The sequence below is a fragment of the Typopeltis vanoorti genome, chromosome 24 (assembly GCF_054136105.1).
Source record: "Typopeltis vanoorti isolate ZY-2024b chromosome 24, IOZ_Tvanoo_1.0, whole genome shotgun sequence".
Lineage (NCBI taxonomy): Eukaryota > Metazoa > Arthropoda > Arachnida > Uropygi > Thelyphonidae > Typopeltis > Typopeltis vanoorti.
In genome coordinates this window covers 9,544,143-9,569,961 of record NC_143572.1, presented here as the reverse complement: position 1 = coordinate 9,569,961, position 25,819 = coordinate 9,544,143, and the positions used below count along the sequence as shown (strand labels likewise).

Genomic DNA, 25,819 nt, shown 5'->3' with positions numbered 1-25,819 from the left:
GAATGCTGATGATAAGGAGGTGACCATATAAGAACTTATGGAAGTGATAACCAATTTTCTGAATGGTAGGTATTGTCTTAATATTAAATTACTCAATTTCCATACCAAAGTGAAAACAAATTTGGATAAAAAAAATGGTTACATGATGATATAGCTTGTCCTGCAAAGATATATGACAGGATACAACTACCACATGTAGAATTAGAATCCAAGAAAAAGTAGATGACTAGTTGTGTGCTAATTTGGTAGCTGCTATTTAATTTGGATATTAATGATATAAGAAATTATTTGAATTACCAAATATTTCAACATGTCAATTTACAGGTCATTATCAGCAGCAGGAAGGCTAGTGTAGTACAAGATACTACATTAACAATGGAATATTTAAAATTCTATGAGCTGAGTGATGGTATAAAAGGAAAACATAATATGTGAGTGTTAGTAATTGATATAGGCATGTATTATAAAAATCAATGATGTCTGATAAGAATAACGATTATCCAGATTTTTGATAAGGAAAGGTAGTTCTATCAATTCAGATTAGAATAATGAAGAAAGGCTTCAGCCTCTCCTTAAATAAACATTTGAACTCAAAGTGGCATCAATGGAGTAAGTGCATTCTAGATCAGAAGATTCTATGGCAGGTGTCAATTCCATGCTGCACTAGGCCAAATATTTAGATTTCTTATTAATGATACAGGTCTAGTGTATTTGTAATTTTTTTTTTCCACAGAACATTTGTCTGAAATAGGAAAGGTAGCAATCACAGGAAAGTTGGTAGATGCCAGAAAAAGTAGATTATTTATCTTTAGAAGAGGGAAATGTGGAGTGTGTGTGTGTGTTGAATGGAATAAATCTAGGAACTAGGTTATACTTGTTGAGGATTCTTGAAATTGATTCAGAAATGCCAGTATATGCAATTAGGACTCTTCATACTGTTTCAGGGTTGCTGGAAAGAGAGATTTGTAACAATCAAAAACAACATGTTTTTGATTGTTACAAACAATCTCAGCATGTTGGATACTGAGAAATTCTTGCTTGAGATCTTGTGGGTTGGAACACATAGTATAAGCTTGATGCAATAGATTTTACAATTCCAATTTTTGGAAAAGATGGTGAGATATGTAGCAACCAGTGTAGGTAGGTTTACAGTAGATGGAGGTAATCAATTCAACTGAAGGAGAAGGAAAGCAAGATAACTAGGCATGCCAGTTTAATGTCCTCTTCTATTTTCATGGTAAATTTCTCTGGGGGTGTGGATTATCTATTTTTGCTAGAAAGGCAGGTAAGGTGTCTTCCTTATTGATGACGAAAACATCATCAATGCAACACACCAAAAAAGGGAAGATTGAGGCAGTATGGAGAAGCGATTTGTTCTTTAGACTCCCTTCTATCAGAAGAATTTAAAAAAAAAAAAAATCACTGTCATCTAATGGATATAAAGAACCCACCATTTGGAAAATGATAGTTACAATCCTTGAGCCAGACTACAATCTGATGTTAAGAAGATTTCCATACCTACTTTCATATGTACACTGCTTTCAAACTAACATGAAAATCATCTTCTTTCCTACCATCAACTAAGATAAATTGTCTCCACTGTCCTTTCCTGGTGTATATCAAGTACCCTGTTCATGTTGACTTTGCTATTTTGGACAGACTGTCCATCCTTCTAAGATTAGAATCCAATAACACCATGATTACATAAGATCTGTAGAATCAGATGGTTCAGGCCTTGCTTTCCAAGCCATCATACAGAATTCACTGGGATCAGACAAAACACTATAGATGAATTAAATTTGATTGTCTATTCCTTGAAATGTGCAAAACCCAGTGTCATCACCCTAATGTTAATTGAACAGACTTCATGACTATCTTCAAGTATTGGGAAGTAGTTGCCATAAATTGTTCATCGTTTTTTAAAAATGAATTTTGAATTACACAACTATACCTGATTCCTTGGAACTTCAATAACATTTTCTCCTGCTCACTCAGCTGTCACCAAGACAAGCAAAAGCAGCATACTCATGCTGTTTGATTCATTCTTGGTTACAACATTCAAAATATGAATTTTGAATATTGTAATCAATTCTTTTGCTCTCTCCCAGAATGACACTTATGTTATAGTGAGCGAAATATATAGGAACTGTTAATAAATTCTAATTTCCATTACATGAGAAATCATTTTTTCAAGTATTATTAAGTTTAGGGTATACTAATGACATCAATCAACTTCGTTCTTCTTGTGGAATTTTTTCTGCCATCCTAGTACCAAATGCCTATTTTGTTAATCTTTCTTCCAAACTCAACATTATGCTAATAATGTCAAACTTCTTTCATCATCTTTGTTTTTATTGTGAATCTGTCAATGATGTCATCTGCTCCACCTTATTTTCTCAAGAGTCTTTGATCAATTATTCTATTTCCAGCCCTACTGTCAGATCATTAAGTTAAAACTGATCTAAACAATGTCTTGTATACTGCTGGGCTGGTGTTCTGGCTTTCTTAATTTCTTTCTTAAAATTATGAAAATAAAATAAAATAAATAAATAAATAACAAAATTAAAATAAGGAAAAACCCTTACTCAATTTATGATACTAATGTATGATTGGTCTATAACCTTTTATAGTTAGGAGTCACATAAAAAGTATGTATAATAGTATTCTAGAGGACACATCCAAAAATTATTAATTTTGTGAATTATCAAAAAAAATAATTTCACAAAATAACATACCTAATTATTTCCCCTTCTTCTTCTTTTGAAAATGGCTTTAAACCAAAAATAACATGGCACACCTAAATTAATTAATAATAAATGTAAAATAGATAATAAAAATAGTGTTTAAATATTAAAGACTGTTTTATTACTGTTAAACTGTACTATTCTGAAACTTTATTAAAATATATAATAAGAAATTGCCTGGTTTCAAAAAGGAAAGCAGCTAAGTTCTGGTTTTATATTCACATCTTGTTAATTAGAACATTCACTCATAATAGAAAAATATTTGATTCTCATCAAATAGGTTGAAGTTGGATACTATACAAAATGTCATGTTGGAGGCTTAATGGATTTTTACAACACTCAAAAAGAATTAAAATAGAATTTAATACTTCCTATATTTCGTCCTAGTCACTAGGACATCTACAGGGATTACAAAAACAATTAATGTAACATATACACAAATAACAAACAATACTAAGCCCAACCACGTGGGTGACACTAAAGTCCTATCTAGGTAGGGCGCCCTCTAAGGGCAGTAGTAGGTGGCCTGGAATGTAAGGTGGGAACTCTGGTGATGAGTGTTTCCCAAATCTTCGGAAGCTTAATGCAACCGTATTTATTGAGATTTGGTTGATTTTTGAGAGCTGCTGCTGCTGCTTCTAAGAAAAGTCTCTCTTTCTTGAATTTGCTGTGGTGGAGCATGGTGGTTTTCTTCCATGATACCCTGTGGGTGGTGTCCAAAAAATGGTCAGCCAAGCCTGAATGGCCATAGTTGTGTTTGAAGACGTAAGACTTGTGTTCCTCTAGACGGATGGATGCTGATCTGCCTGTCTGTCCAAAGTACGCCAGCTTACAGGAACAGGGTACTTTGTAAACTCCAGGCAGAGAGAGAGGAGGGAGCTGATCTTTCGTAGAATGGATAAGGGTAGCAAGTTTGCGGTGGGGCTTATATGCTGTGTGTAGGTTGTACTGTTTTAGTATCTTGGCTATTTTTTCGGATGTGCCACGGATGTAGGGTATGGTGATGGCATTTTTAAAATCTTGTTGACGAGAAGGACGGGGAATGGGGGAGGAATTGATTATTTTTTTGATACTGTGATTGCTGTAGCCAGTGGAGAGGAAAGTGCTGTGTATGTGGTCAAGCTCAGTAGTGAGGGCGGTTTCACTGGAACAAAGATTGTGGGCTCTCTTGGTAAGAATTTTAATAATGCCATATTGTTGAGAGGGGTGGTGGTGGGAGAGTTTGTGAATGTATATGCCTGTGTGTGTGGGTTTTCTGTATATGGTGAAGGTAAGTGTATCATTAGGCAAGCGTGTGACTAAGGAAGGGTAAACAATTGTTCTTTTCCATAGTGAACCGGATTCTTGGATGTAGACTATTGAGATGACTGAGGAAGGAGTCTAACGTGTCTGGGCCATGAGGCCAAATAGAGAACACATCATCTACATATCTTAGCCAGATAGAAGGTTTGAGTGGAGCTGAGTCTATGGCCTCGTTTTTCGAAATCTTCCATATAGAAATTGGCAAGGGGGGGTGAGGGGGGGGGAAACCCATGGCAGTTCCCTCTATCTACTTGTAGATTTTTTTGTTCCAAGAGAAATATCCAGAGTTAATGGTAAAGGAAAAGAGATCTAAGATGTCAGAGGGAAAAACGTTTTCTAAGAGAGATAAGGTGTCAATTAAGGGAATATTGGTAAACAAAGAGGAGATATCAAAGCTTACCAATATGTCTGTCTAATTCAAGGCTAAATTTTCTGTGAGGGCTTTAAAGTGGGTCGAGTTTTTTATATAGGAAGGGGACCTTCCGGTGAGGGGGATCAGAGAGTTGGCCAGCTGTTTAGATAGTCTATAGCAAGGTGCATTGGTGGCATCTACTATAGGCCCGAGTGGGAAATTGGGTTTGTGGATTTTTGGTAAACAGTATATTCGGGGAGGATGGAAGCGGAAAGTTTAAGTTTTTTCGTGACGTCAGGGGGCCAGGAAGATACTTTTTTGAGTAAGATTTTTAGTTTCTTAACTTGTGTTTTTATGGGGTCGTGTTCTAGTGGGATGTAGGTAGCACGATCGCAGAGAATAATGTTTATTTTATGATTGTATTCACTGGTATTAAGGACGACTGTGGCATTACCCTTATCCGCTCTGGTGATGACGATACTTTTTTCTTTACGTAGTTTCAGGAGAGCCGTGCGTTGGGCATATGATAAATTACTTTTTGGTGGCGAAGAATGCGCGAGGATGTTGGCTACGTCAAGCCTGATGTTGTTAGCTATCTCCGAAGGTAAGCGACCGATTCCCCGTTTGATGTTCACCATTACGTCAAGCACCGGCACTTCCTTCGGAGCGACGGCAAAATAACGGCCGAGGCAAAGGGTGCTGACGGCATCGTCGTTGAGCCTTTTGGAAGAGAGGATTTTTATGATAATTTTTTATCACTACAGCAATGCAAGAGCCCTATTATTATCTATTGGTTACAAAATTACACTGGGCTGGGAGCAACATGTTTATACAGGGTGTTCGGGATAAATTTGACAGTTTCGTAAGGAAAAAGAAAATCTTCTTTGTATCTATTAAATTTAATGAATTGACAAAAAAACATTACAGGCAGAGTTAATTACAATACTATCAACAAGATTTACTCAAAATAACCACCATTAGCATCGATCACAGCTTCAATTCTGCTTCGGAACCTCGAACAAGCTGATGCTACAGTCTCCCTGGGAAGGGCCGCAAAAACTGTTTTAATTTTATCCATTAACTGGGCTTTTGTATTACTGGAAGTGCGATTGGTGTCTTTTTCAACTGCGCCCCATACAAAATAATCCATGGGGTTAAGGTCTGGGGAGTTTGGAGGCCAAACATTTGGACTGGTGAAGTCGTAGAAATTTTCAGACAACCATTTTGACTTTTCCCAGAGGTGTGGCAAGGGGCCGAATCCTGCTGCCATACATACGGCCTACCATTGGCTAACCTTGTTATCCAGGGCTTGACTACAGTTAGCAACTCCACGAACAAAGCCCGAATTCCAATGCCAGGGTTCTTCAACACCTGTTCCTGCAGATTTGCGAGGAATTCTGCTGTACGAACGCAATCAGATCGTCTGCTAGGGATCTTTCTTCTTGCTACATCCTCGTAGTCACCATTGCAAGTCTCTAGTTCATGCCTGATTGTTTTTACTGTATTCAGGGAGCATTGGGCAGCAGTCGTAATATCCTTATTTTGATGGCGGGCACGAATCATCATGATACAAGTTATTCTCTTCCATGATTCAGGTGGGTTCCAGCTATCCATCCTTTCTGACATCTTGTATATGAATGAAGAAGGGTCCAAACTTTTAAATGAAGAGAAGTGTGTGTTAATACATGTAACTTACGGAAAAATATAATTAATTATAAATATGTCAAATTTATCCCGAACACCCTGTATATAAATATTAAAAACATGATTATACATATAAATTTCAACCAATTGGTATGGAATAGTTTCCAGTACTAACTGAAGGTTGCTTAAAGTCCTAAAGTATGCTAGATACTAGGTATTAAGTAGGCTGAATATGTGCCATCCAGATTCTTGGAATTTTCATGCCGCCATTATTGTTGATATTAGGGTGGTTAATCAGAATTTCGCAGGCTTCTTTAAATTTTCTTTCATACCAGGTTTTTGTATGGTGTAGAGAGCAGGTACTTTTCCAATCAATTTAGTGTAAGGTGTTGAGAGCATGATCTGAGAGGCCTGCTTCACCAAAATTGTTATATTTAATGTGTCTTTTGTGTTCTTTTTTCTTTATAGGGATTGTATGTCCAGTTTCACCAATATAAGGTAAGTTACAGGTGCAGTAGATGCAATAAACTCCAGGATGTGCCAATGGGAGGAGAGGATCCTAAGAGGAGTTGAATATGTTTTTTAATTTTGTAGGTGGTTTAAAGGTGGCATTGAGATTATAATGGTGTAGGATTCTGTTGATTATTTCTGATACCCTTTAATGTATGGGATGGCTATGGTTTTACTGCAACCTAAATTCTTTTTTGATGAAGTTTTATGAAGAACTTTATTAATAGTATTTTTGTTATAGCGATCATTTATAAATGTGCTGCTAATAATTTTTAATTCTTGTTTAAGACTTGCTGATTAGAGCAAATTGTTGTAGCTCTGTTTTATGGGATTCAGAGTAATCTGTAAAGAGAACTATTAACCCTTTTATTTCTAGTGGTTTGGTGAATAATCACCTTTTTGAAGTTGGTTTCCTAGCCTCCCAGTGGTTTTACAGCACACTTCTTGGTAATCAAAGGGTTAAATAAAAGCTCAAACTTGGCAGATACCCTAACAGATTGTGGGGGAAGAGATTTTGACAATAATAAACTTAGAATCTAAAAGCACACCCCAACTCAATATCACCAGAGTTAAAGATCGGTACTATCAACATAAGAAGCCTGAATGGCAAAGAAATGGAGCTAGCTGCGGAATTAGATAAGTATCAGATCGACATAATAGGGGTGACTGAAACAAAAAAGACAAAAACTGGTGAGATCTTTCTGAGCAATAAATACAAAATGTTATATTCTGGCAATGACAATTAAGGAAAAGATGGAGTAGCCATAGTATTCAACACAAAATAAGAAGCGAATCTTCTTGAATGGCAGACAGTCTCAAGTAGAGTGATGTGGGCAAATATCAGAATGGGGAATTAGACAATGAGACTTATTTGTGCCTATGGTCCCACAGAAGGTTCTACTAAAGTAGAAGTGGAGGATTTTTTGAGGTTTTAGAAAAAGCAATAAACACAATGAAAAAGGAAAAGTTGGTCCTTGTTGGGGATCTAAATAGCAGAGTAGGAAATGATTGTCAGCCATACAAAAATATTTTGGGAAAATTTGGAGAAAAGAGCAAAGCTAATAATAATGGCAAATATCTGTTGGATTTCTGCTCAGGACATGGACCAGTCATTACTAATACCATGTTCCAAGATAAAAATGTGCACAAATTCACATGGAGAGAAGAGGCAAGGAATAAGAAAATTCTCACTGATTATGTTATTGTTGATAGTGATGTTTTCTCTCTGGTGCAGGACACCTGAGCATACAGAGGATTTGAAATTGGAAGTGATCACCATTTAGTCTCGAGCAGGATAAAATTGAATTTCATATTGAAAAGAATAACATGTAAGAAAGTTTTAAAGCGAATAAAAGTTGAGCAGGTCTCAAATGTGAACTGTAGACTAAAATATACAAAGATTATTGAAAAAAAAAATGAAAGAGTTTGAGAACAGGAACAAAACCTTGGAGATTCAATGGCAAGCCTTGAAGAAAACCCTGATTGATTCAGCCAGAGAGGCATGTGGTGAGGTTGTATGCAAGGATAGAAAAATCAGGACTCCGTGGTGGACACAGGAAGTTAAAGAGGCAGTGAAGGAAAAGAAGAAAGCATATCAAAAGTTCCTGGCAAATAAGTCAGCTTGTGCTCTTAGAGAATACAGAGACAAATGTAAGAAAGCTAAACACTGTGTAAAACTAGCTAAACAAAAGTCATGGGAGGACTTTGGCAAGAACATAGAAAATAAATATCAAGAAGGTGGTAAGATATTCTGGAGGTTGTTGAAGAAGCTTAGAAATGGAGGAAAGTACTGTAAAAGGAGTTAGAGATAATAAAGGTGACATGAAAACAGGAGAAAAAGATATCCTTGAAGCATGGAGTAATTACTTCGAAAAATTTCTAAATGAAACAAGCAGTGATGACAGCACAGTGGTAAAAAACACTGACCAGGCATGCAGTCAGGAATACATATCCATACTTGAAGTAGAAAAAGCCATCAAAGGCTTGAAATACAGAGACAAATTGGAAAGGCAGCAGGAGTAGATGATATTCGACCAGAAATGCTAAAGTATGGTGGTATAAAAGTCTTACAGTGGCTGCACTGCATAGTTCAGAAGGCGTGGACAGAGCGACGAATTCCTGATAATTGGAGTAGAGCTCTCATAGTATCCATATATAAAAAGGGAAATAAAACTGAATGTGAGAATTACAGTCTTTATTTTGAAGATGGTTTAATGTTAAATCTGGTGTGAGACAAGGATGTACATTATCCCCTCTGTTATTCATTATCTATATGGATCACATTATGAAGGAAAGTGGTATTAAACATGATATCAGAATTGGAGATGGTAATGTATGCTCTTTGCTTTATGCGGAAGATGTTATACTTCTAAATAAATCCGCTACAAGTTTGCAAGATTCCCTGACTAAACTGAATAACTGTTGTAATAGATAAGGTATGAAGGTCAGCAATAAAAAGACAATGAAAATAGGTAGAATCATGAAAATATCAACTGTGTTGTGAATGGGAAACCTGTGGAATAAGTAAAACATTTCAGCTACTAAGGCACGATTTTTAGTGAAGATGGTAAATTAAATATGGAAATAAACAACAGAATCAACAAAGCTGGTATGGTAGGAAGTCAATTGAATAGATTCATATGGAATAATAGAGAAATTAGTCAGAACACTAAATTAGCTGCATACAAGACAGTGTTCATTCCAGTTTTAACTTATGGAAATGAGAACTAAAAGAAGTAAAACACTTGACCAAAGAGAAGAGATCGCAGATATGAGAGTCCTGAGAAAGATTAGAGGCATGAACAGATGGCATCAATGGCAATATCATATTAAAAATGGGGATATTAGGAAAGATCTAGACATTGTCAGCATCCAGGAATGCGTTAGCAGAGCTAATCTCAGGTAGTACAGTCACTTAAACAGAATGGGCGAGGAAAGATTAGCAAAACATGTGTTCTCTGCCAGGTTGGCAGGAAAACTACCCAGAGGAAGACCAAGATATAGGTGGATTGATATATCCAAATTAGATGATAGAAATATAAGATCTGATAATGTTGGAGTCTTGACAAGTAACAGACCGATTTGGAGGAAAATAGTAGATAGGAAGTTAGTAATGATATAAATTTTTCATGTAGTACTATCATATCCTGTACACCCCTTGAAGGTACATGTCAGGAATTTGATGATGATGATAAACTTTTCATTCAAAAATAACCAATAGCGAAAATGTGGCACTGTGGGTGAGAAATTATAGTGAATTTTGCATATTACATGAGCAATATAAACAAAATGAGCAATACTGACTCTATAGTCATTCAACTTGCATGGTGTGTCTCACATTTCCTGAATGTGCGTTGCTTGTGAAATGTTTCTATAGGAATATGAAAAACACTGCAGAGTACTTCGCAAGTACAGACACCTGAAGCCTACAATAAAAAGGGTCCAATGGCATAAATGCATGATTTATTGCTACAAAGGGACAGGCAGTTTGACAGTCCACCCAGGAAAAGGGCATAAATTGGAATTCCCACAAATGACTGAAGTTGTTGCAATTGCAGTTGTTGAGGAGTCAAATGAGAATGCTGTAGGATCACGTAGTATACATGTGCCATAGAAGACAATTAGATTTGTCATACAGAATGGTATGGAGAACTTTGCTAAAGCATTATACACGTAAATGCTAAAGTATTTACATGTATAAACTTGGTCATAGCCAAGAGTTGCAAACCGAAGATGCCAGCATCTGAGAAATATTTGCATTGACATTTCTAGCACAAGTGGAAGTGGAGACTAGAATTGGTCTTGGAATATCCTATGAAGTGATGAAGCACATTTTCATGTTTGTGGAACAGTAAATGCTTAAATCTGCCACCTCAGGTCTACAGAGAATTCCTGTGCATTTCAAAAAGTTCTTTTACATTAGTTAAAGGTCAAAATATTATTATCACACTCTCCATGGAGCTGTCATGTTAAATTATACTGGTTTATAATTTAATTGTTAATTGACGTCGACTGCACCATTCTAATATTCTATGTCTATTAACAACTTTGTATTTCTATCAACCGCACCTTTGTTATTCTTTTACACGTGCACCTTAGGCCTAACTTACTTCTACTTTACTCAGTAATAACTATAATCTGCTTAAGACAGACCTCTCTATTAATCCCTTATAATCTTCTTTATGTTCCCACTGCTAGTGAATGACCTTTGTTATTAGTCTATCCACGATAAACAGGTTACCAACTCTCAAACTATGCAATTAGAAAAAATTTATTTGTTTAATGACTGCGCCATTCTAATTTGGATATATAGCTTGAAAATTAAAGTATTGAACATAGGCAAGATCAAATTTAACATACACAATCTCTTATGGCTAGTTGTGGAGATTTTTAATCAAACAAGCTCACAGGTTCACTAATTTTTTGGGAGGCAGTGCATTGGCAATAGATCAGGCAAGATAGTTATACAAACAAAACATTTTATTTTGATCTTGGTATGAAACTACAGATCACAATGTAAGAGGGAGAAATATCTTTCTCAACCTAGTCATATACACATTAAGTGCAACATACAATAACTTTCTCTTACATAACACTTGCTTAACCCTTTATATTGTTAACTCATCTAAATTTAACATACAGTTATTCCTTATGTGCTAACTTAACTAATCTTTGTTCATTCTACATACAAAATTTACATTCATTTCCTTTCATGACCATAACTGTTTACTTAACTAGTTATTAACAATTTCCTGTAAGCATTTTCATTACATACATAAATTCCAACAATAAGCTTTTAAAACATTAACAAAATTTATGCTTACTAATAGTAGCCTTTACAGATACAGTCCAGTTAACATGAACAATTCTTCAGCTAGGTTTGCTTAACCTCTTTCTGTAATACAATTATTGACTGGACTATATGGTGGTTCTTCAGTCTTGCAGTTGCCAGGAAATTTAGGTAGATTTCTCTGTCGGAACAGGAAATGAACTGCCGATGTCTTCTTCTATGCCCACGGATAGCTGCATGCTCTAAGCATGTCGTTGCGATCTGGCCGGAGTTCCATCGAAATACAGCCTCACCTCCTCCACCAGAACTGTGTCTACTGAAAGGGGCTGGTGGCAGAAGCCTTCAAAACTCAGGAAGGAGAGCGATAGAGTGACCAGTGAGAATCTTCTAAATCCTCTATTCTCTATATTTTTGAGAGCCCTCTCAGCCCTCTTAAATATCTCATTCTATATAACCACACAATTGTTGCCAGGATCACCTGGTGGCACAATGACATCACATCAGCAGACTCTTTGCGAGAAACTATATCGTAGGTGAATATTTCTATGTTCGCAAGAACTTGCGAATGTTTGTTTATGCACAATCATTGTTATAATCTCCACTCATCCTCTTTCCTTCGTTTTACATACAACTTAATAAAGCTTATTTTTGTGCACTTTTACAGTAAAATTTAAAACTCATACAATTACTATATATTACTACATAAATTCTTATTTTATATATGTGGAAACCGCTCACAACATATTTATCATATAGAATCTTAAAATCCATAACACTCCTTGCATTAACAACACATTCTGTTAATGCATTCCATTCATTGACAATTCTCTATGTAAAAAATCTACTCCTACCACCCTTCTTCACCACACTTTTACATAACTTCCAGGAATGACCTCTGGTTCTTCCCCTCTCGCCTTCTACTCTTTTTATAATCCTCTCTGGATTAATTTCATAAAATCCTCTCACCAACTTAAATAACATATTAGCTCTCTTCCTCCTATCCACCAAATTCTGCAATCCACATTTATTCAACCTCTCTCGAAAGCCAGCAATATCTCCTGATATTGTCTTAGTCACTCATCTCTGGACCCTCTCCAATGTCTTCATATCACACTGAAGAAAACCAGGTGACCAGATCTCAGCACAACAGTCCAAGTGTGGTCTGACTAGTGCCTTATAGAGTGGCATAACCACTTCCTTATCCTTGCATGTTAGAGTACTTCTCATCATAGAAGCACTATGATGTGCAGCCTTTGCAACACTACAAATATGCCCTATAAATTGCAGTTTACTGTCAGCCATCATCCCAAAATCTCTAATTCATCCACTTCCTGCAGTATGGCACCATCAATGTAGTACACAGCCTTATATTTCTGCACTCCAAAATGCAACACCTTGCACTTATTGATATTAAAACTACAACCCCACTCTTTTGTCTAAGTAAAAAGTCTGTTCAAATCTTCCTGAAGAGATTTAACATCAGTCGTGCTAATTATAATTCTTCCCAACTTTGCATCATCAGCAAATAACTGAAGATCCCGTCAATCCACATGATACATTGTTTACAAACAAGTTAAACAGCAGGGAGCCCAGAACAGAATTCTGGGGCAAGCCACTTGTTACCCTTCTTTTTTGCGACACTGCTCCATTGTATACAACCTGCTGGTATCGTTCAGAAAGTCAATCTCATCCATCTAACCATATACCATCTATTCCCACTCTCTACAGCTTGTACACCAACTTATCATGTGGTAATCTATCGAATGCTTTTGCAAAGTCTAAGAATATCACTGTATATGATTCTCCCTTATCTAACACACTTGTCACTTTATCGTAAAACGCAAGTAAATTACTAAAATGGGATCTACCCTTTACAAATCCATGCTGACCATCATAAAGAATGCCATGCCCATCAACCCAATCCTGTATTCTATTCCTTACCAATCTCTCTAACATCTTGACAACAACTGCAGTTATATAGACTGACCTATAGTTGGAGCCTTCTTAGAACAATGCCTGTGGAGTGGTACTATTTTGCCTTCTTTCCACTCTTTAAGAACCCTACCCACTTTCATTAAATAACCAGGTCAAGGGAATAGCCAATTGTGGTGCACATTCCTTAAGAATACGTAGTGATATGTCATCCATTCCCACAGCCTTATTCACACATCACCCAAGCAACATCAACATCTGATGCACATCTGTTTCTTTCACTTCCAGTTCTCCGAATACTTGCCTCCCTTCTACATATTGCACCGGATCATTTATACCAGTATGATATAGGATGATAAAGTGCTCATTCAATAATTCCACTATATCCTTTGCAGCTATTAGTCTGCTGCCATGAATATCCACAAATGGTAATCTGCCATAGTTATTCTTCCTCTTGCTTGTCATGCAGCAGAAAAATTCCCTCGAGTTAATCTTGGCCTGATCAGCCAATCTCCTCTTGCATTGCACCTTTTCTTTCTTTACCATGCTCGTCACCTTTCTAGCCTGCACTTTATACTCTTCATGGATCTGATCACCACCAACTGTCTTGTACCTCCTCCATAACATTTTCTTTTACAGTACAGTTTGCGTGATTTCACTGTTCATCCATTTCACTCCTACTCTATTTACTCGCTTAACCCTCGGTATGCAGTCATACATTGCTTTTGTCAGATACTGCCTTGTGAGTTTCCATGCATTGTCAACATCTTTTCCGCTCAGCTTATCTACCCAACATACTGATGCTGACTACAGAACTTCCTATAATCACCTGCTTTATACTTCCGCATGTATCCATTTTGGCAATGACCTGTTCTTGTTTCATCACTTCCGAAATAAGTACCTCATGATCACTCTCACCAACCGGCATCAGTGTCAACACTTCATTAACAACTACATCTTGTGAAGTTATCAACAAATCCAAAACATTAAAGCCTCTAGTTGTTTCAATGACATGCTGCTTAAGTTACTTATCTCTCAGAAATTCCACAAGCTCACTCTCCTTGTTTCCATACACTATCTCCTCCTTCCAGTTTGTATTCCTCTAATTAAAGTCTTCCATTAGGATCACCTTCTTTTTACATGCCCAATTAATTTGCCTAAACATTTCACATATATTGAATAGGATTTATGGCCAAGTTCATTACTGGGCAATTTTTCTTCAAAGAAATCCATCAAACTGAACCTGTGACCTGCATAGTCATGGCTGTATATTATTAGGACATGTTGAGCAGTTTTGTCATCCTGTAACTGCAGCAAAGAGGGTGCCAAACACAACAGTGTTGATGCAAGACAGAGCATCTCCTCACATAGGACATAAAGTTCAAGAATCACTGCATCAACATTTCACAGAGGTTAGAGTAATTGCTCACTTCATATGAAATGGCCACAGCATTCATCTTTTGGGGTTACCTCAAAAGCATGGTATATTGGGACAAAGTTTTTCACCACAGATTTGAAAGACAAATTCCCACATCCATGTTGCACTTTAATGGAATAACTTACAGCAAAAACAAATAATTAAACAACAGGTTTATAATTGATTTCAATATTTAGTCTCAGTAACAGAGATGTCATCAGGAATACAATGTTAAAATTGTAATAACACACACAAAATCACACAATAAACAATAAGCGAAAGAAATTAGAATAAGTAAAGACTAAAGGGGGTGACCTCTGTGGATGTTGTTAGCTAGCCTTAGATGTTAGGTGGAAGGCCTAAGAATTAAAGTTTTCCAAATTTCGGAAAGTTTAATACAACCATATTTATTAAAGTCAGGCTGGTTTTCAAGTGCTGCACATTCTAAAAAGAGTCTTTCAAGTTTGTATTTGCTGCGATTAAGCATGGGGTTTTAATAAATAATAAATAAATATTAATAATTGATAAATAATAAATATGGTTGTATTACACTTTTTAGGTGTCAGCTCTATGTGATATGTTTTTTGTATCACATTATTTTATGAAATGAGCAAAATAAACAGCAATGAATAACTCACTTGCCATTGGACACTGAATCATTTTGCAATCATGTATCATCTGGTTCACATTAATGTAATTTTCTCATACTCACAGTGCCATATTTCCCTATCAGTCATATTTGAACTTTTTTTTTTTTTTTTTTTTAATTGTTAGAATCACTTCCCCATGCTCTGGTCAGGAAACCCACAAAGTTTGAGGGTATTTCAGCTACTGGTTCTCTCAGATTGCTATGAACGGGGGTGCTTTAATTTGAACCACCCATTATATATATAAAACTATGACAGCTGGAGTGAACTCAATAATAAAAATTATTTTTTAGGTACCAGGTACTCTTGTATTAGCAATACAATCTAGTTGTTTTCACTGTTATTATTTAAGTTTATTATTATTATTTTTTTAATTTACAGATTATGCTGGCTCCATCTAACTGTCAATACCTTTTTGTGCATAGTAACTTCTCTGTAGAGAAATGTGTGATCCATTAAATAACTTTGCAGATAAATGTTTTCTTAATATGCAATAAAAATCAAATATTAAATTTCACATCACAAATTATTCAAATAATTCTACTTTTGAGAGAAATTTGTGACATGAAATTAAGAATTATCTACACGTCAGCACAAGAAAAGTATATTTAATATACTGCCAGATATTTCGGTTTGAAAATAACAAACTGTTGATCATTCAAAATTAGAATGAGCTGCGTGATCTTACATCGTTAATCACGATATCATTTCACTGAAGAAAGGTAAACATAAGAGTGCAGAATAGTTACATGCATAAATTTACAATGTCATAGAAAAAACAATTTATAAAATCATACTAAAGATAACATTAGACAGATGTAGTACCTAAAAAGTCTTATTTAAAAAAAAATGAACGTGTTATTCAGATCAAACTTTACCATACTTTTGATGGTTTTAGCAGTCATACTGATTCAAGTTAGGGTGGTGAAGTAAGCCCTCAGCACTCTCTTTGAATAGGCGTTCGAATTTATACCGCCATTTGTGTAGAAGGCGAGTTTTGGACCAGAGAACGTTGTGGTTTGTCTCTATTCCGTGCTGTGCCAATCCAGACTTATCGGATTTGTTGTGAAGAATATAAGACGATGTTCCTGTACTGTTTTTCTATAAAGTGTCCAGTTTGTCCAAAGTAAGAAAGACGGTAGTCACATGGAACTTGGTACACACCAGGAAGATACATAGTTGAGCATTTATCTTTAGATGAGGAGAAATAGGTGGATATTTTATTAAGAGGAATATAAGTAGCTGTTAGATCATATTTCTTCAAAATTCTTAAAACTGGTTCTGAAATTCCAGAGATATATGGGATTGGAACGTGACATATTGATTCTTTGTTGTTTTGGTTTGGTTTGTAGGAGTCGAACAGATGTTGTGTTGTCCTTTCGGAGAAGCCATTTAATTTGATGTATTGTTTGATAGTAGAAAGTTCTTTCAGTAAATGATGGGGAGTTGAATAATTAGTCTAGCTCGTTGAATTAAACATTTTATGATTCTTGACTTTTGAGACGGACGATGTGCAGATTGAGAATGTAACGTCCGGTAAAAGTGGGTTTTCTGTTAGACTGATGTTGTTAAAATACCTGATGGCGAGTAGATGAGAAGGATGTCTAAAAAGGATAATTTGTTGTCATTTTCAATTTCCATGGTGAATTTGATATGAGGGTGTAAATTATTGATTTTAGCTAAAAAGGAAGGTAAGGAATCTCTGTTGTGAGGCCACAATGCAAAAACGTCGTCTATATATCTAACCCAAAATGAAAGTTGAAAGTATATAGATGAAAAAAGGATGTCTTTTAAATGCTCCAAATAAAAGTTGGCTAGAGAAGGGGAAAGTGGACTTCCCATGGCAGTTCCTTCTACTTGATTGTAGAATTTGTCTTGACACAAGAAATATCTGGAGTGCATTACAAATCCGAATATTTTTACGATATCTTGTGGGAAGATGTCAGTAAGTAGGCAAATCTTGCTATTTTTTGAAAAACTCTTCTGATTTCTTTAACAAATTAAAAATGTCTCCATACAACCCACTGAGCTTATGGCAAGCTTTGATGTAGAATTTCTATTCACAAGTGTACCTCTCAAAGAGACTTTACAACTATTTACTGACATCTTCCCACAAGATATCGTAAAATTATTCGGTTTTGTAATGCACTCCGCATGTTTCTTGATTTCTAAATAGTTTTCTTTCTTTCAGTTAAAGGAACAGATGTGAGATCATCAAAAATTATTAGACAAAATTTCCTTGATTGTTATTTTGAAATAAATTTTCAAGATACTTAATTGAGCCTCCGTAGCGTAGTTGGTACAGACGAAGCCCTTTGATCGGAAAGACCTGGGTTTGATTCCCGTCCATGATGTGAGGAACCCTTATTTGGTCTCTTTTTACTAAAGGTGAGTTAGCTGGACTCATATGGAGGTAGAGGGTTTTTACACCCGGAAATTCGGGGGTTTTGTCCCTCAGAACAGGCAAACTGGCCTGTGAACACACATGGATCTACAGTCATAAAATACATACTTAATCCCTCATTAGGACTCAAACAGTCCTAAGGGACAGTGGAGGATAAGGGGAACCCCACATGAATAAATATAAATAAAGGATATTTGACTGTTCGAAAGTAAGTGGATATTGAATACCACATTATTTCTTAGCCGAATAAGAAACTCAAAAACTGGAAATCTAAACTAAGAGTTTCATGCCAAATATAGAAAACTATATAAAGTTCAGCGAGTCCAAGCGTAAGTCAACACCTGGTAGTGCAATGCCAGGGCAACTTGTAGTAAAGGTGGAGCAAGCTCCGATCACTGTCCTTAATATTTTCCCATAATGTAAAACACAGCTCCTAGGAGATGTATTACTGTTCTACATTATGAGAGAAGGTCACTACCCTTATTTCAATAATTTTACTTCGGCAAAGTAAAATTATTCAAAATTAAGTGGATATTGAATACCACATTATTTCTTAGCTGAATAAGAAACTCAGAAGTGAAGCCTGTTGGCTCTTATTTTGGTAATTGTACTTGTGCACCTTTTGGCAACTCGTACAGTAAAGAAATAAGCTCTGACTATTGAAACCTTAGTATTACAGCTAGGTCTACCTACTCACTGATGAGACCTCAAAAAAGATCAAAACCAGTCTGGGTAGTGACCTGCTCTTATAATGCCGAAGTAATACATCTCCTAGGAGCTGTGTTTTACATTATGGGAAAATATTAAGGACAGTGATAGGAGCTTTCTCCACCTTTAATACAAGTTGCCCTGGCATTGCACTACCGGGTGTTGGCTTATGCTCGGACTCGCTGAACTTTATCTAGTTTTCTATATTCGGCACGAAACTCTTAGATTAGATTTCCTATATCTTTGAGTTTCTTATTCGGCTAAGAAATAATGTGGTATTCAATATCCACTTAATTTTGAATAATTTTACTTCGCCGAAGTGAAGCCTGTTGGCTCTTATTTCAGTAATTATATTTGACTGTGTTTCCTCTAAGTAATAAATTTACTTTGTTTTGCTCATGCCTATAGGGCTGTGGTGGAGTGAGACACAGATTTATTCATTATACACAGTTTCATTGCACCTTGAATAAAAATCCACTCTTAGTTCATAAAAACAAATCTTTCTGTTTTATTTAAAAAGAGGACTGCATCTGGTAGTCTCCACCAAACACACACTGATTTGCTCACTAAGAGCTCAATCAACATAAGTGTAAATGATGCATGCCCAGACAAATTATGATCATGCTTTAAAATTCAATGGAGTTGCCTGTGTCTGTAGTCATTACTAAATTAATAATACACACAAAAACTATGCTACATTTGTTAGTTATTGGATACAAAACAGACCACACCCAATTTTTTTTCAAAACAAAGCCTTTCATAAATTCACACACACACATAATTAGATTTTACAGGATAGCAAGTAATCTGTTCCCTACCAGAGTAATTTACTGCACTACCCATAATATGACAACCATAAATTACTGGATATTTATTTCTTCTTTTTCTTCAACCTTTTGGTTCTGTCCACTGCTGGACGAAGGTCTCCCCCATGATTTTCCAGACCACCAGGTTTTCTGTCTCTCCCATCCATCTCACTCCTATCATTTGTTCCAGTTCATCCCCCCACTTTCTTCTTGGTTTTCCTCTTTGTCTTGCTCTATTCATTGGTCTCCACTCTGTTGTTTTTCTAGTCTATCTCCCGTCACTGCATCTGGCAATATGGCCAGACCATCTCCACTTAGCCTGTTTAATGTATTTTACAATATCCATGACACCTGTTTGAGATCTTATCCAGGTATTTGTCTTCCTATCTCTTAATGTTATTTTTACAATACTTCTCTCCAAGTGATGTTGTGTTCTTCTCGGCTTTTTGTTTAGGGCTTCTGTTAAAGTCCATGTTTCTCCTCCATATGTTAGGACAGGAAGTATGCAATGGTCGAAAGCTTTCCTTTTTAGACTCATAGGGATGTTACTTCTGAATATCTCTCTCATTTTCCCATAAGTCATCCATCCAAGGTGAATTCTTCGTTCAATCTCTTTTCTTTGGCAATCCTCAAAGAATTGCCAAAGAAAAGAGATTGAACGCCCAAATATACATACGGAGTAACTTGTTCTATTTCATGGTTTTCAACTTTGACAGTTCTATGGTTTATGTATTTATTCATCACTATTTTTGTTTTTTCTCTATTTATTTTTAATCCAATTACTCTGGAGACTTCATTTAGCTGATTTAGTCTTTTTTTCCAGATCTTCAAGATTATCTGCTATTAGAACAATATCATCTGCAAATTTCAGATGATGCAGTCTTTCTCCATTTATGTTTATTCCTTTTGTTTCTCAATCAAGGCTTCTAAAGACTTCCTCTAGTGCAGCTGTAAATAATTTGGGAGATATGATGTTGCCTTGCCAGATGCCTTTTTGTATTGGGAACTTTTCACTGTTTTTATATAATTTAATTACAGAAGTTGCATTATTGTAAATATGTTTTAGTGTTTCAATATACGGTTTCTCAGTTCCCTAGGTTTCAAGTGCTTTTAGTGTTGCAGATGTTTTAACTGAATCAAATGCTTTTTCATAGTCTATATAGGCCAGATATAAGGGTTTATTGTATTCAATTGATTTTTCAATGAGCTGTCTTAATGTGTGAATATGGTCCAAAGTATTGTAATTCTTTCTAAATCCAGCTTGTTCACAGGATTGCATTCCCTCTAGTTTAGATTTTATTCTATTATTTATAATTTTTGTGAAAACTTTATATATGATGGGGAGTAGGCTTATAGGTCTGTAGTTTTTAATTTCTTCCTTATTGCCCTTTTTAAAAATTAATATTAGAAGTGAATTGTTAAAATTTTTTTGGAATTTTTCTCTTTTTAGGCATTTATTAAACAGTTTAGTCAACTGTTTGATAATAGAGCTTCCTCCCAGTTTTAAGAAGTCTACCATAATTCCATCTTCTCCTGAAGCCTTTCCATTTTTCATTTCCTGCAGTGCCATTTCAACTTCACCTTGTAAGATCTCAGGGGCATCGTGTTCTTTCTCACTCGAGTTATCCATCGATGATTCTTGGATGTCTCAGTCTTTGCATTCATAGAGTTCAGTATAAAATTCCTATTTACATTCATGCCTACTATTCTTTCCTTCAGATGTATAGGTTATATGCAAAGGATTCATATCTAATTAATGAAGATCGAATATAATTATTTAAAACTTTAGAAATTTAAAAATAATCACAATTATAGAATTTCTCTTAATTATTGATGAATTATATAACTGAAAAATAAAATATCTTTTCCCTTCTAACATAACTCTGGTTTCTATAGAAGCATATGTAATGATCTGTAAAACGTGCCCGACAGATGGCAAACAAGAAGCATGGAATAACTGTTGTGTTCCCACTCCATGGGCAAGTAAAAAAGCACAGCAATTTGTATGGTGTCACTATCAAAAGTTATGATAATCAGTTCAAAATAATGTAGCTTACCTGAAAAAGTAAACTCAGGAGATCAAGTGGCAAATTTTGACCAACACTCCACACTAAATATTCATCTAAGGTAATTGCACCATCCTATAAAATTAAAATACAGTACATGAAATAAATTAACTGAAAATGGAGTAAATGGAACAGATGTTTTTTGCATGCAGTTTTTCTTTACTAAGCTTAGAATAAACCATCCAATATACTTAATAGGTGCAAATATGTTTGGTCTACATTTATTGCATTTTTTAACACTCAATACATGAATGAAGAAGTTGCGTGCACACACACATTCTGCATTAAAAAAAAAAACACCTTTAAATCTTATTTTATTGAAATCTGAAATATATATCTATGGAATATTTTTATACTTCCATTTCATTACTAGCATTCTTTGAAATCTTCAATTTCCTTTTGTTATATCGATGCTGTTACTGGTATCTTCAGGTTAAAGTCAAAACGCAAACTGCTCACAGCTGGTTCTACTTACATAATAATAAAGTGCTTATCAAATTTTGGTATAGAGTTCGGTGAACTCTCACTATAACAAAATCAAAGGCATAGTTGGCAGATAGTTTGCTAGTGAATTAACTTTAGCATAACATTACGCATACGAGGCTTAGGTTCAGGGCTTTTCAGCGGAGTTTGTTATAACAGTGTGCTGTCGTGAGAATCAACTATATATTCATTTTTGTCTATTCATAATAAATTACACACACAAAAGGAATCTTACAGATGGTATTGGTAAGATTTAAGAATTTTAAGATTTATTTTATGATGGTTACATGGTGTACCTATTTATAAGACGTTCCATGCAATGTGAGACTTCCTGGTCAACATTTTCTTGTTGGCAAAACACATGGATATGTATTAAATATAAATGTATTTACCAAACTGCTGGTATTCAGCTGCAAAGGATAAAAAGATAAAACTGGAGAATACACTATAATCATGATCACTCATATATTTGATGAACATGGCTATAATTCTTAGTTATTAGTTACTTCATACTGTAGTTCTTAAATCAAGCAATGTTTTAATGAAATCACATTATAATTCAACTTCCAATAAGTATTTTATGAAATGATTTGTACTTTTGATTTTTTTTTCCAATTTGATTAAAAAAAAAAAAATCATCAAACACCAATTAAAAAAGCAACTCCTGAAAGTAACAATTTATGATTGGTTAATTGATTTATGGTTTACTGATGCAAGGAAAAAGCAAAGATCATACTGCACCATATCAAAGGTTACAGCAGTACACAAAGTATTAATAAATAGCCATAAAGAGATAAATTAGTAAATAATATGTATGTATAAAATATGAAGCCAGTAATGCAGAATCTATATATAAATAGAATTTATGATCAAATGTGTTTGTATAAATTAATTCTTTGTAAAAAGTTAAAAATATCATGCAAACATCTCCCTGAGTGTATACTGCTCAACCAAATAAGTAAAAATTTCATTCCTCTCTCATGAAAAGTGCTGGATATGATGATGAGATGAATTTTGCATTTTTTGTACATAGGTGGGTCACCAGCCCTCAGTAAATAAAAATTTCTAAGATGACTGTGACTTATAGAGCCTAGCAAGAACAACTTCCTCCATTCTGTTTCTACATTTGCCTAGACCACTAAAGCTTAATTTCAGGCTTTCATGCAATTTGTTTGTCAGTGTTTCCTGCCACTGGGCAATTAACTTTGATCTTAAAAACTGTCTGTATATGATACTGTCAAACAGCACACTGAAAAGATATAAGTTGCAAGATGATATAAGATAAAAAGATATCATCTACATTTACCTTAATTCTAATGTGGCTAAAAATCCAGCACAACCAAACATCAAATTTAAGGGTCTTCATATTTTATACAATAGTTGCAAAATCTCACAGAAGATGTGGATTATGCACAGGAAATTATACAAAAGAACTCAATGAGTGCATATAAATTACACACTTTTAGTAGTGGTTTTATTTTATGTGCTCAAGTGAGCTGAATGGAATGCAACTCTGCTGTATAATTACTGCAATCAAGTGGGATCTAGTTGGAGATAGTGATGTTAGGAAACAGCAGAAGAGCCAACAGAAAATCACAGATCTTGAACTATCAGTATAGATGGGAAAGAAATCAGAGTGGGTTGCTGTATGATGAAGCATGAGACTTCTGTGGGTGAGAGGTTTAAGGATGGGATGCAAACCTGCAAGGGAAGAATGCTATTATATTTGGTGCAGGTAATATTGCCATCATTTCTGCCAATAGCTTGCATAATCTCTTTAACATGCATACCAAAGGAACATATAGCAATTTGACATGTGCGATAATGAATTTCCCAATACAGAAAAAAAAAGATATTAAATCATGTAGAAACCTCTGGAAGATCATTTATCTTTATGGCAGAGTTAAAAGATAACCGATTCTATTTGATAAAGCTAGTCCATTTATTTCAAAATTAAGGCTTTCAGTGGGAGATGCGCAAAAAGTACAAAAAACTATCTGTAACACCTAATGATGGTTGGGCCCAGTCATATCGCAGGCTACTCGGCCTTGAAGAACCATAGACTTCAGACATAATCCAACCTTGAATGTATAGCTGCACAATAAAGATGAATAAATGAAAATCGCCACATATCCCACTCAGTAGAAATAAGAGTGGTGCAAACGAGATTCAATGCTTTCTTGCACTTTTCTATTAGCTGACAAATGTGTGCAAAGTATAAGTATTCTCTCAAAGATGAATCCCAAGAATTTAGCTTCTGTTGCTACTGGAATAGAAGTTTGTCCCATTCTCAACTCAGGATCTCGGTAAAGTGTGTGTGTTTGACTGAAGTGTACACAGACATTTTTTTCTGCTGAAAACCTGAACCCATTATTAAGAGCCTCATGGAGACATGATCGATTACTTGAAGTTGTTCAGTGTAAATAAATAATAAATTATTTTCTTATCAATTAAACCTCATGTTACAAGAAGGACAGCAAATTTCAAAGTCATCAACATAAATCATTGCCTACAGTGGGAGGAAGCGGTTTGATTGAGTTAATCTTGACAGCAAACAGCCCCAGGGAACATTATACTCTCTTCTTGATGAAATCAGATGTTCTTGTTTCAGGAATGCGTCTCTTATGCATATTTCTAAATGGATTTTCTTCAATATCTTATAAAGGCAGCTGGTCAGAGCAATAGGTCGATAATTGTTTGATTGTGTTGGATCCTTTCCTGTTTTGGTATGGCAATGACAACTGACTTATGCCAAGAATCCAGAAACTCTTCCTTTGTTAGAATTCTGTTATATAGTAAGAGAAGGATATCCACAGAAAATGATGGAAGATGTCTTATCATATTATAGCAGATGTCATCAGGATCCACTGTGCTGGGAGTGAGGTAGTAAAAGAGCTCTTTTTAGATCCTCCTTAACAATTGGCCAATTGTATGGATAACACATTGGTAGAGCCTGTTTCTCTTGTTGTTGCAATATTAAAAAATCAGGAGGATATGAAGTTGTTGTTGAGATTCAGGAAACTTTTTTCCCCAACGTTTCTGCAATAACTTTGGGATCAGCAACAACACATGCATCAGGTTCCAAGGTAGACAAACAGTGTATTTTGTATCTACCTTTCATTTTCTGCAATTTATCCCATATCATATTTTTACACTGGTTGTTTAATTAATCGATGATGTAAATTGGATCCAAGATTGTTTTTTGACCCGAGCATATTTAAAAGCTATTAAGTTAGTTGTGTCAGCGTATTCTAACACTCTGTCATCCTTGATAAATGTCTTGCTCTATCTTGATTTTTTGGCTGCTTGGCACTGTGGGTTCCACCAAGGCTTTGGATAGTGGAAATTAAGATGATGTTTTTGAAATGACGGCTGTTGCAGCATGGAGAATATAATCTGTTACATACTTCATTGCTTCAATGATAGGTGTTTGGGCATGTCTTTATTTCTGGCATTTAAAGCACCTCAGTGGATTAGGGATGTACAATCTAACAGCAGAGTTGAGATATCCTACTTTTACAGATGGAGGAGGCTTCAGTGTATTAAAAGTAAAGATTATGTTCCTAGTCAGAACAAGGAGATCCATCCAAATGTATCAGGATGCACCTACCTATCCCTCCCTCATCTCTAAGCTCTGAGCATATCTCCTCACCACAAATATCAAATAGATCTCATTCTGATCTCTACAAGAATTAAGTGTTTTGTGAGATATTACTGTAATTGGTATTCCACCCAATGATGTTGCTTTGCTCTCAGTAGTTTTTCAGAACATTGCTTAACTGTGTTGGGAGAACCTGCCAGTTTTTCCAAACACTTTTGAATAAAGAAGGGTAACATTTTCCCTATTTGCTTTTCACCTGTTGCATGGATGATGAGAAAATGTTTTGTTTGGTACCACAGCTCCCTCACCCACCATGGAGCCACATATGGATGCTCACTGAATGGCTAGCAATGACTGCACTTGGGAGTGGAATTCCAGGACTACCCTGGACACTAAACCAGCACCATAGCAAGC

The 25,819-nt window shown here is 35.5% G+C and overlaps 1 protein-coding gene across 2 annotated transcripts in view; it reads right to left on the bottom strand.

Moving 5' to 3' along the window:
- Usp32 (Ubiquitin specific protease 32) overlaps positions 1-25,819 on the bottom strand; it is an 808,142-nt gene that overhangs the window by 510,754 nt on the left and 271,569 nt on the right. For both annotated transcript variants that reach the window (XM_090413901.1, XM_090413902.1), the window contains exons 10-11: positions 21,313-21,396; positions 2,736-2,797 (exon numbers count right to left, since the gene is read on the bottom strand). In XM_090413901.1, the coding sequence (XP_090270027.1) occupies positions 2,736-2,797; positions 21,313-21,396 (146 nt within the window). The remainder of the gene's footprint in view (positions 1-2,735; positions 2,798-21,312; positions 21,397-25,819) is intronic.